General features: G+C 41.8%; 1 protein-coding gene across 1 annotated transcript in view; it reads right to left on the reverse strand.

The window, feature by feature from the left end:
* The window catches only part of PTPN3 (protein tyrosine phosphatase non-receptor type 3), a 164296-nt gene that overhangs the window by 53671 nt on the left and 97703 nt on the right, over window positions 1-12922 (reverse strand). The window contains exons 7-8 of the mRNA XM_056857321.1: window positions 10666-10718; window positions 296-416 (exon numbers count right to left, since the gene is read on the reverse strand). Of these exons, the coding sequence (XP_056713299.1) occupies window positions 296-416; window positions 10666-10718 (174 nt within the window). The remainder of the gene's footprint in view (window positions 1-295; window positions 417-10665; window positions 10719-12922) is intronic.

Here is a 12922-nt window from a genome sequence, read left to right on the forward strand (position 1 = left end):
TCGAAGCTCCCTTTGTCAGAGCCAACTGCTTTTCCCTTAGCTTAGGCAAAAGCAAAAAACAGGGAGCTGTATAAACTCCCTCACTCAGCTTTCTTTTATCGGAACTATATCTAGCACGACTGCATAATGAAACAGATGTTAAGATGAACCAGTGATTGCTTTCACTAATGTAATATTGCAGGTGAAAAGACTGCTTGGATTTTAAAAATCAAAATAAGGCGGAAGTTAGAAACTCTTGCACTTGATCTACAAGGCACTGAAAAAAAGATAATTGAGGATGCAGAACTGCAATTACCTGTGTTGTTCGTGTAATGATTCTACTTTGGTTAGAAAATCTTTATTTTGCTCTGGTACAAAGCGACAATCTGAGAGATATCCTGGGAGATGGATGAAAGAATTGTAGTCTCCAAGCTGAGCTTTTAGTGGGGAAGAAAAGAACAGAAAAAAATGATACATTGTAAGACAGGTACTTTGCAAAGCATTGATTAATGTTCCTATGTAACTGCTATGGAAATTCCTAACACTGTTTCACCCCCACCCAACAGTTGGGTGGTAGGAATACCACCGTGAACGACAATTCTTTGATTAACAACTTCATTTATAGCCCTGCCTTTCTTACTGAGACTCAAGGTAGATTACAAAATCTGAAATGCAATTTTTATATATTGTACAAATTTCAAATCTCAGTAAATTTAACCATATAAATGTGTGTGTATAAAGTGCCTTCAAGTCGCAGCTGACTTATGGCGACCCCTTTTGGGGTTTTCATGGTCCCTCAATGTCAACAGTTATTACTTGCAACGACTGAATTAATTGCCTTTTGAGTTTTCCAGGTTTTACTTCCAGCCACTCCTGCCTTTAAAAACTTTTGCTATGAACATTGCCTTTGGACATTGCTTTTCTATTGGTTCTTGTAGGTTATCCGGGCTATGTGACCGTGGTCTTGGTATTTTCTTTCCTGACGTTTTGCCAGCAACTGTGGCAGGCATCTTCAGAGTAGTAACACTGAAGGACAGTGCTTTTCTACTTTTTCAGCTAAGTTCTATAGACATTAAGGGCATTCTATTTTTCCAGGCCACTATAGACTTACAGGCCTTTAGAACTCTGTGTAGGCTCTTGATATTTTTGTCTTTTACAGTCTGGTTCCAGATATTTCAACGTACCCTATTTTTCCTGATACCAGATGAAGTTTTTTTTTCAGCAAATGACTGTATCTATATGTTAACATTGTTCCTGTGGCTTAGACTGGGAGTCATTCGAGAGGGGCCTCCTGCCTCCGACTGTGGATTTGTCTCCCCCAACAGGCATTAGCAAAGGGGGGCGGGCTTCAGTATGTTTCTGTTTGTGTCTCAGACTCATTTGTTTTACAGCTCCTGTGGAAAGACTCTGGTGATTTTTAGTTCTGATTCTGTGGCAGTCATGCCTATTCTAGACTGCCTGAGTTCTCTGGTGTTTCTCTTTGTAATGATCTCAACTGTATGACTATTGTGAAAGGTTGTGTATGTTTCCATTCAAAGTTGACAAAGGACCTTTTGATTTTTGGGATGCTTTGTTTGAAGAGAGGATAAAGGGATGTTAGTGTTGTTTTATAAAATGTACCAATGCGGGATTCATGTTGCTGCTATGTATCATGCATTATGCAATATCTTAGAAGTCTATGTGTTCTTCCATTAATGTATCTTGTTCAAATGTGTTCCTGCTTCTTCCAACTGTCCTTCCTAAGTTCTGGATTTTTCAATAAAGCTGTTTTAGGGACCTCCAGGAATTTCCTGGAATTATTGCCCCCCCAAAAAAGGTATTTCACCTGTGGCCCTATCAACTGCCTGTGTACATAAGCAGGTGCAGGAATCTCACCTTTAGCCATGAGAATCTGTCCCCTTCCTCTGTTTTTTTCTCTGTCTTTCCTCTTGTCTTCAACTGACAGAGTCTGCATAAGCATCCACACACTGACATTCTTTAAGTTGTAATGTTGCCAGACCTAGTTGGCTTCTTAATGTTGTTAAATTGTTTGTTGGATTTCAATAGCAAGAAATGACGTATTTTTGAGATGGGATGTATTTTATTGAGATCAATTGTTAAGAATGTATAAGATGACCTGAATTAATTGTGCCCAGGATGAGAATTAGAAAGTTGGTCAGAATGAGAATTGGGAAGTCGATTGAGTGGTGGAGTGAGTGGTTCACTGAGATAAGAGGGTTCTGGAATGTGTATTTTGTGATAGAAAGTATGATGAAACGGAATACAGGAATGATTGACAAGCCTTATATGTATGTCTTGTATCATAAGGGGGAATGAGATAGCAAGGTAGACTTCCCCTGACTATGGAAGATCCACTGATTTAGCAATTTGTAATAATCTCTTTTCCTTTCTGTAAATGTATTGAAATGTATTAGGACAGCAAGGGAATAGCTTGTTGCTGGGCAGGATATCTCTGTGTGTGTATGTCTGTGTGCTAAGGAATTGGGGCAAGAGTCATGGAGGGTTACAGTAAACCATAACAAGAACTGGGTGAAACTGTTACTCCACTGCCGCCTCGATGTCTGGAGTGCTATCAGCTTCACCCTGAATGTTGATGGGTTGTCATATCTTGAATTTGGATAAATATCTCTCCCTCAGTACAATCGGGGCTCAGATTTCTGCCCATTAGGGCCTCTGAGTCAGCAGCTGCAAATAAACTGTTTTCTTGAAATAACGATCTCAGGTCTCTCTCTCCCCCCACGAACCCCTGTTTACCACATCAATGGCAAGAGGTGGTTTGCCATTGCCTTCCTCTGCACAGAAACCCTGGTATTCCTTGGTGGTCTACCATTCAAATACTAACCAGGGCTGACCCTGCTTAGCTTCTGAGATCTGACGAGATCAGGCTAGCCTGGGCCATCCAGGTCAGGGCTAACCATATAAATACACATATCTAATTTACATGTCTATAAATCCATAGAATGAGTAGAGTAAGTTGTTCATAACACTTGTCCTATTCCATCTTCAATGAGATAAGCAAAGACATGTTTTAACATGGCTCAGTGAGACAAGCAAACTATAAATCGTTATGACATTTATTACTACTGCTACTACCTATACAATATTATCATAACTTTGTTTAGGTTTTTACATATAAACACAAAAATACTTACAAGGAAGAGCAATTATACAAATCCCAAAAACTCTGACTTTAGGTGTCAGAGGTAATTCATAAGTTGTCATATGCTTTATTTCTTTATCTATTTTAAGCCAAAATTCTTAGTGAATGGGACAATACCACCATATGGCCAGAATCTGCAGAAACCTGTCCAATTCAACCAAACAGTGAAGACCTCCAAGAAACAACGCAGTAGGACCAGGTTTACAGAACTGGAAAAGCAATGCCAAGGAAACCCAGTCCAAGGCATGACGCACCATAAAGAAGAAAGTAGAAGACACTGCAGGAGCCAAGCTGCATAAGGCAAGAAGGCGACCATCAGGCCCCCTAATTTTTACTACTCTACTCAAGAGAGGAGGGCTTCACGTTCTCTGAGCCCCAGCCCCCAACCATGCGTTCAAGGTGAAAAGTCTGTTTGCCTGCCAAAGGCAGGATTACGTATGAATTACATACAAAGCTGCCATATACTGAATCAGACCCTTGGTCATTCAAAGTCAGTATTGTCTACTCAGACCGATCTCCAGGGTCTCAGGCAGAGGTATTTCACATCACCTACTCGCTTAGTCCCTTTAACTGGAGTTGCCGGGGACTGAACCTGGGACCTTCTGCATGCCAAGCAGATGCTCTACCAATGAGCCACGGCCCCTCCCCATCTGGAGAAGCTGTTTCTTTAGCCTACTTCCTAGAATTTATTTGACTTGCATCCCGCTTTTCGACAATCAAGCTCTCAAAATGGCTTACAACATTTTAGAACTCTTCACTATTGCTGCTCCCTCCATTCCCACAATGCACTGGCCAATGCCAAAGCCTCTTTCTCTGTAGGATGAGATGTCTCCAGTGAGCAGAGCCCAGCAGACAGGAGGCTGGAGATGCGCTGACTCCCACGCTAGAGAGGAAATTGCTTAGAGTCTTCCTGGAAAGAAACGCCCTTGTGAGACTGAGCAAAGAAGAGAGATTTCCTGGACTGGCAAGATATCATTTGTACTATCTGTATTTTTTCCCTGACATTTACTCATAAGCTCAACAGTTTAGCTTCTTTATCCTTTTGGCCAATTCAGTATAATAAATGTAATCCTTCCATAAAATTACATTTAAAAACAAAACCAAGTAGACACATCAATAAGAATTAAACATACAGTTTAATCGGCTGCTCCTACATTTTAAATGTAGGCATCCAGTTGTTTATTTTGGGCCTCTACATACTGAGTTAATAGAGCAGTCAAGAGCTATGTCAAAATCAGAGCAATGCAGTATAATATAACTAGAGAGTGTCAGAGAGGGTGAAATTCAATTATTTTTAACAGCTTTACATGGGAGGTTTAAATAATTTCAAAAGTTTTAACCAAAATTAATCTCTTAAAAATAACCAGATTCAAATTAAACTTAAACTTAATGCAAATACTATGTTTAAACACTAAAACAGAACTTATGACCCTCTTGTGAAAAGCTGCTTTTCTAGGTCAAGAGGAAAAAATCATCATAGTCCATATACACATACGGCTTAAGGTGTGACTTCTTACTCTTTTTTATGCCTAGTAACTCCCTGATCTCCCTAACAGGCTATTTTTATTTTTATTTTTTTGCTGTCAAGTCACAGCTGACTTATGGAGACCCCATATGGTTTTGAAGGTAAGAGATGTTCAGAGATGGTTTGCCACTGCCTGCCTCTGGTAGTGACCCTAGCTCTCCTTGGCGGTCTCCTGTCCAAATACTAGTCACAGCTGACCCTGATTATTAGATATTTGTTTGTTTGTTTATTAGCTTCTGAGGTCTGATGAGATTGGGCTAGCCTCTAACAATAAATATCGAAGTGGATGAACATTTACCTTCCAAATTATGAAGAACACAGATCTTCTGGCCAACTACCACAAGCCCTTGCTTCTGACTGAGATGGCTTACTTGTGTGTGTGTGTGTGTGTGTGTGTGTGTGTGTGTGTGTGTGTGTGTGTGTGTGTGTGTGTGTGAGATGTGGGGATGGGCCACAACAGTCATGTAAAAGGGGAAAAGGAATAGGTGGAAGCAGCCGTGGACCTTCTAGTGCTGATTCCCACCAGGCCTGTTTCCACACAGATGTTCTGCTCTGTCTTGGCATCACAACAGCAGCACAGTTTTGGAGACCATCACATGACATCATCCTGCTTCTGTATTGGAGATATTCTCTATTTTGTTTGGAGACCATCACATGACATCAACCTCTATTCATCCTGCTTCTGTATTCCCCTCCCCCTCAAAAAAATGTGCTCCCATCTTTCCCAGACCTGGCTTGGAACAATCCTTTTACAAAGATCAGTTAGAATTGCCTTTGGACAACATGCGGATGGGAAGGTGAGCGTTTTATAGGTCCTGACTACATCAGAGCCATTTTCCTTGTCTCAGCCCCAGTGGCTGCCATTTTGCCTCCCTAACTACAGTTTATCAATCCAGACGAACATACAAAGTCATAGTCAAGCTTCCTTTAAGCATGATAGGGCAAAATGGAGGAACTGATGCATTGTTTTAAGCCTAAAGGACTTTAAAATTAAAAAAAAAAAAACAGATAAGAGACTTCTGAAATGAAATGTGTGTGCACAAAATGGCACCTAACTTATGGCAACTTCGTAGGGTTTTTCAAGGCAAGTGATTAAGCAGTGATGGTGTGCCATTGCTCTCTGCAAGTTTCCTTGGTGGTCTCCCATCCATGTACCGACTCTGCTTAGCTTCCAAGATCTGACAAGATCGGGCCAAGCTATACCATTGCGCATCCCCTGAAATCAAATATTATAAATAAAACACAGCAAGGTTTCTAGCCCGCCTCTCAAGCCCTGCTCTCTGTGTCCCCTCCTTCAGAAGTAGGTGGGTGGCGACTAGAGACGGGGTATTTTCTGTGATGGCACCTCACCTTTGGAATGGCTTCTCCCTTGAAGCTTGTCTAGCACCTATTTTACTTTCTTTTAGGCACCAAGCCAAAACACATCTTTTTACCTAGGCTTTTAATTAAGGGTTTTATCTTGTCAGCTTGTTAATGGTCTGCTCTATTTTAGGGATAGTTTTTACCCTGTTTATGTCTGATAGCTTGTTTTTTATAGTGTGATTATTTTTTTATTGTAAGCTGCCTTGGGCAGGACTCCAAAGAGATGGCACAGAAATGTACTACATAAATAAAGGTCACAGATATTGCATTTATTGTGGTGCACTCTGAATATTTAGAGTGTGGGACAAAGAGCATGGACATTTCCGTCTGTGTCATGGAAGAAAGCTCCTTTGCCTAACAGCTAACAACCTTGCATCTGGGCAGATCTAGGAGCACATATGATCATGCTTTGTTTCTTAGTTTCTTTGTTTCTTAGCATATATACAAAGGGAGCCAAACAGAAATCCCTAATTTTACAGCTGCTCCCCTGCTTCTACCCCAACAGGTACGGGGACTCCACGATCAGGCCTGACGTTGTTTCTTGACCATAGAAAGGCTCCATTGAGTTGCCAATGGCTATGTTTTCACTGCTGCATTAAATCAATAGGCATAGCTTTTAAGGAAACACATGAGTGAGAAAAATCTGAAAACATTGATCTGAACCAACCCACCCTGCTTTTAACTGAAACTGTATAAAGCTCAGACATGTTTTTCTGCTCTGTGGATTGCTGATGGAGCCAGCAGCCTGAGGGGCCAATCTGGAATTTTGCTGCCTATGTTCTGTTCTGTACAGCTATGTTTAATTCTGAAATTCTGTCTTCTGTTAATTCCCCCCGCCCCCGTGTATATGTCTTTCATTTGGATGAAGAAACGTACACCATGGGGAGGGGGAAGTATAATTCCCTAACTACCAGTTAGGGTTTATTTGTTTAACTCATTTATACCCTGCAGTTCTCCCCAATGGGACCCAAGGCAGCTTACATAATTCTCTTCTCCTCCATTTTATCCTCATGACAACCCTGTAAGTTAGGTTGGGGTGAGAGTGTGACTGGCTCAAGGTCACCCAGCGAGCTTCCATGGCACAAGTAGGGATTGGAACCTGGGTCTCCCAGATACTAGTCTGATGCACTTAACCACTACACTACATTGTCCCAACCCAGTCACCTTCATACACAGATGAGGGATTTCCTGTATTTTAAACTTGCCCTAAGTGGCAACTCTTCCACACCAGAATCAGCTGGAATTGTGACACAGGATTACATCTGTTCTCAACAAGTGAAGGGCCACAAAATGTTGTGATAAGGCCCACAAAACCATTTCCTCCACTCAATATTTTTCAAATTACAAACAGAAACAACCAATTCTACAACCCAGTTCAGTAGTGTCTGGACTTAGCCAATAAGGCATTCACAAATCTACTGCCTGCATCACCGCCAACCATTGTAAAGAAACAAAAATGGGTAAACATTTATTTAACAAATTCTGTTTGTAGCAAATGCAGCTATGTGCCTTTGAAGACAGCTTATATTTGGCAATAAGTCTTGCAAGGAAGTTCAGATAAAATACTAAGTAGTTAAACGTTAAGTTGAATACAATTTGTAAAATATTAACACTTCCCAAACAAGGAAAATGGCAAATCTCTCATATATCACTGCAACTTGATTTAGAAGTGAACATTTGTTCCACAGCACTGGAATGACCAGTGAACAAATCAGCTTGACGTTGGCTGTGCACTTAACAAAATATATGTAACATTAGTAGGTAGTGCTGAGAAAAAACGAAAATAATATAAAACGAAAGAAAAACGGAAGGCATTGCCATTTGCAGAACAGCTTCATCCACATCCGGGCAGGTGGACCCTGGAGATTGACTATTTAACTCCACTGTTCTTACTCCTCTCCACTACTGGATGCAGCTTTCCTGCTAACAACTTTATTTCAGAGTGAGAAGAAAACTGCAAAATTGAATCACACAATAGCGAGCTGGTGTGGTGAAGCAGTTTGACAGTTGGAATAGGATTGAGGAGACCAGAGTTCAAATCTCTACTCATCCATGAATCTTACCTGGTAACTTTAGGCAAGTCACATGTTCTCAGCTTGCCCTACAACAGAGGGTGGGTAGGATGGGAACACCTTAGAGCAGTGGTTCCCAAACTGTGCTCCGCGGAGCACCAAGTCCTCCGCGAAACATCTCCTAGTGCTCCGTGAAGAGATTAGAAAGGAAAATACTTCTGTCATTTGATTTAGTATGTAGGTGCTAGGTGAAAATTAGTGCTCTGTGACAAATTTCTCTCCTGAAAAGTGCTCCATGACTCAAAAGTTTGGGAACCTCTGCCTTAGGGGAAGAGCACAATAAAAGTCTCAAGGATTTCATTTTGCAGTTCTCAGCAATTTGACAGAAGGCACAATTCTGTTCTCTCTAAAATGGAACTCAATGGCAATGGAAGTCTAGCTTAGTTGCCTTCAGTGTTAAAAACAATTCATTCCACAAGATAAGACATGGTCACATTTTCTCATCACTATTCTTCAGGATCCCTCAATCGCAGCCACTAAGAATTCCAAATTATACACACAGGTCTCAGAGGTGGAGGAGAGAAGATACACACATCTTAATACAAGAACCAGATATCGAATTTCATTAGCTCACATAGATGAAGTGGAAAATGGTCATTTCATCTATGAATTTCCCACCCGGCCATCTCCCATTCCCAGCTGCTGGAGTGAAACAGTCCGGCAGCAATTCACTCTGCTGCGGCCTCCGTCACCAACAGAGTGGAACCATGAGGGGCACACCGCCATACCACCTACCTCTACTTCCTTTCTCGCTGTCACTACTCAGAGCTTTCCTTTAAACTGCAACTCTGAGTACGCTGTACCCATTTTACTTATGCTCATACTAAAGATTAAGGTTAGGGACAATTCACTTCCTTTACTTATCCCTGGTAAGCGGTAAGTGACATGAGAGGTTAATGAGAGTGTTAAAAATGAACAATTATGAAAAACATACATAGAAAATTGGTATTACTGTTAAAATCCATGTTAACAACCTTGGCAAGTGGAGTGATTCAGAAGTTCACAGACAAATTTCTTGGTACACACTTCTCAGTCATCCAGATTAAATGCATCAGATCAACGTTTTGTCCTAAACTGTCAACTGTAGCTTTTTCTCTTTTTTCTCTCCACATTATCATCTTTTAACAATAAAATCCTTTCCCTGGACTTCATCAATCTATTCCCTTCAGCCCACACCAGCAAAACACCTTATCATTTCCCCAGCTATCATCCTTTAACTGTCAACTTCTTAAATTGTCTCTCCAGTATTTCCTTTCTCAATATTTTAAAAGGGGCCTCCCCTACCTGCTTGCATGGAGGATACTCACTTAACCAATCACATCCACACTTCTTTTCTTACCAATAAACTCCTGTTTTACAACTTCAAACAACCGAGCTCAGTAGTCATGCTAAATACACATACTAAAAGGCCAACAAACACATCTAAAACTTACTTTTAAAAGTGTGATAGAATTTCTTCACAGCTGCCTGTCAGAATTCAATGGGACATACTGGCTCAGAAGTTGTACATTTGACTACCAGCTGCTGGTGGGGAAACAGGGAAAGTCTGGAGCCATAACACATCTAAGGAGCAACATGGCAGCCTATGTAATGTGGTACCACAAGCAAAGGTACACATGAAGCTCGGAAGAGGAAGAGGAAGAAGAGTTGGTTTTTATATGCCGACTTTCTCTACCACTTAAGGGATAATCAAACCGCCTTACAATCACCTTCCCTTCCCCTCCCCACAACAGACAATCTGTGAGGTAGGTGCGGCTGAGAGAGCTCTAAGAGAACTGTGACTAGCCCAAGGTCACCCAGCTGGCGTCATGTGTAGGAGTGGGGAAACCAACCTGGTTCACCAGATTAGCATCTACTACTTATGTGGAGGAGTGTGGAATCAAACCCGGTTCTCCAGATTAGCATCCGCCACTCATGTGGAGGTGTGGGGAATCAAACCCGGTTCTCCAGATTAGAGTCCACCACACCAAACCACCACTCTTAACCACTACACCATGCTGGCTCTCTATCATTGTTTCATCAAGATTAGTACTGTCTACTCAGACTGGCAGTGGCTCTCCAGGGTTTCAGGCTGAGGTCTTTCACATCACCTACTGTCTGCTCCTTTTAACTGGAGATGCCGGGGATTGAACCTGGGACCTTCTGCATTCCAAGTAGATGCTCTACCACTGAGCCATGACCCCTATTCTTGGGTAACCCAAGAATACACCACAAAAACTACATCAATGTCCTATACAAATCTGCCAAAGTATACCAAGAGCGCATCGGTATTTCAAAAAATCCGGGCAAGCACACATTTTGGTATATTACTCACAGAACCAAAGCTATTTAGAGCGTATCCTGTTTGCAAAACATCTTTATAATAATTATCTCTTTTTAAAACTCCCTGCTTAAAGATTCCATATCAATACCAATACCAAATTTCAATAGAGTAGCATACTTAAGTAGCATACTTCACTCACTCACTCAGGAAATGGCAGGGGAAACAGTCAATATGGACCACAACGTCTGCATCTTTTACATGTGATCCAGACATATTGCTGGTAGTAACAAAAGGTACTACTTACACTGAACCGCATATGATGCAAGGACAACAGCTGAATTAACAGGGCACATCAACCTGAAAGCAAAGACAGGAATTCTGTCTAAACGATATGGTACATGACAAAACACCACATTGACATTCCTTACTGGGATTAACATCTAATATGTTAATATAAATTTAGGAAATAAATTTAGATAGCATTTACATATTATCCTGCAAGCACCACAGATTGCATACAAGTAACCAATGTTCTTTGAGTGGTCTTCTGTGTAGGGTTATATGGGTTTTGTACTTGTGCAAAAGGCCACTCTGGAAAGTTCTAGAGTTCTAAGCATAACAAATGGTGCTCAAAGGCAGTCTCCCGGGAAAGGCCGCCACGCCTCTGTACGGATCTGCATGAGAGGGACAAAGGCTTCTTTCACATAGTTCCTTCCTTCCACTGCAAAAGATACAATGTAAGAAAGGGACCCCAATGGTGTGCCCATGGGCACCCGCTGACACATTTCCTAGTGCCCACCAAGTGTTTTTAGAAAGTGGGTGAAGCCAGAAGGGATGTTTTTATTTAGCAAGACTTCTGATTGGCTGTGCAGATTTTTAAAAATGTGGTTTTGGCAGCAGCTGCCACCACAGCACAAAGTAAGCTGTGGCAGCCATTCTGTGGCTGGCTCCGCCTTCTGCAACAGCCATTTTGTGACAGCCATTTTGTGCCTGTGCCCACCATGCTGCGTCAGAATTCCAAAGGTGTCCAAAGGCTCAAAAAGGTTGGGGACCCCTGGTGTAAGAGATGCTTGGAGTAGGAAAAGAGGATGGTTTGTACAGCTGCACAGATGACCATGTGAAGGACATGAGAGGTAACTAACTCATTTTGTTTTTTCAAGATTTCTGTGCAATCAGCAACCTGTCCTACCTGGTGGAGGGTCCTTGCACTGATTCAAGAATTGGCATAACAGAAGATTAACATCAAGGCTGTTGGCCAGGTTGCCGCTTTAAAGACATCACATACTGGCAGGACTTTCAAGAAGGCAGCAGACAGAGGAAAATCCTCTGATGGAGCATGCTTTGAGGCTCTTGGGCCAAGCTTCCCCAGCTAATTGATAAAATAATGAAATGGTGGAGGCCAATTCTTGGGTGGAGACTCAAACATTTTGGGTCTGCTGTAGCACAGGAAGAGGCTGCAATCCTTCCAGAAGTCCTTGGGGCAGCACAAGGAGAAAGACAGGGCTCATCGTCTTTCAGATGACAGAAGAAACTGATAAGAATTTCATGCATGAGGTGGGCTGTAGGATCCATTTTTCTCAAAGAGGCAGTGTCAGGCACAGCACTACTGTATCTTGATGGGAGGCTGAAACTGAGGCTCACTAGACTTTTCAAGAGGAAATGACAACCAAGAAAGCAGTCTTGAATGAATGGAGACCCAGGTCACATCAGCTCAAAGGGTTTACCCATTAACTTGGAAAGGACAAGGGAGAAACACCCATCAGTGGCTGAACTAGAGGAAGGTTTCAGGTGGGTAGCCATATGTTGGTCTGCTGTAAAATAGCAAGATTCGTGTCCAGCAGCACCTCAGAGACCAACAAGATTTCCAGGGCATAAGCTTTCGAGAGTCAAAGCTCACTTCATCAGATATTGATGAACATTTTGACTCTCAAAAGCTTGTACCCTGGAAATCTTATTGGTCTCTGAAGTGCTACTGCACTCGAACTAGAGGATGTAGCCCCCCCAGACACCTTTTTAACTACGATGTTAGGAAACAACAAGTTACAAACCCTAACATGGTGAGCCAAAACTGCTGACAGCTAGATTTTCAAAGAGAAGAAACCAAGTCTTGACTACTGAGGGTTGCAAGATACAATGCAATGCTTCTATTTATTTATTTACATACAAAATTATCTTGCATCAGTGGTGTATGATAAACCAACAATGATCCAAAACCATCAGAATGACCTTAAAGCCATAAAGTTGAAACAAAACAAATAGTTTCAAGGATTCAACTGGAAGTGACAGTGTAAAATAAGAAAGGTGCTTAAAAGTGCTCCATGTAATTGCAGACGATTTCCTACTAGATGGCCTGTAGGAGCTAAAAAAGACCTTGCACACAGCAAGCGGAAACACGGCTAAGAATGGATCTTGCACACCATGAGCTTCAATACCTCAGGACTGCGATGGAGGATGCTCCCATTGCTCTGGGACAGGAGGTTGTGTTGAAGTGGAAAATGAAGGTCCTGGCCTTTGGACAACGATGTGGACCACAGTTCACGTGTCCACCACAGGACCATAAG

Source organism: Euleptes europaea, chromosome 11, assembly GCF_029931775.1.
Source record: "Euleptes europaea isolate rEulEur1 chromosome 11, rEulEur1.hap1, whole genome shotgun sequence".
Taxonomy (NCBI): Eukaryota; Metazoa; Chordata; class Lepidosauria; order Squamata; family Sphaerodactylidae; genus Euleptes; species Euleptes europaea.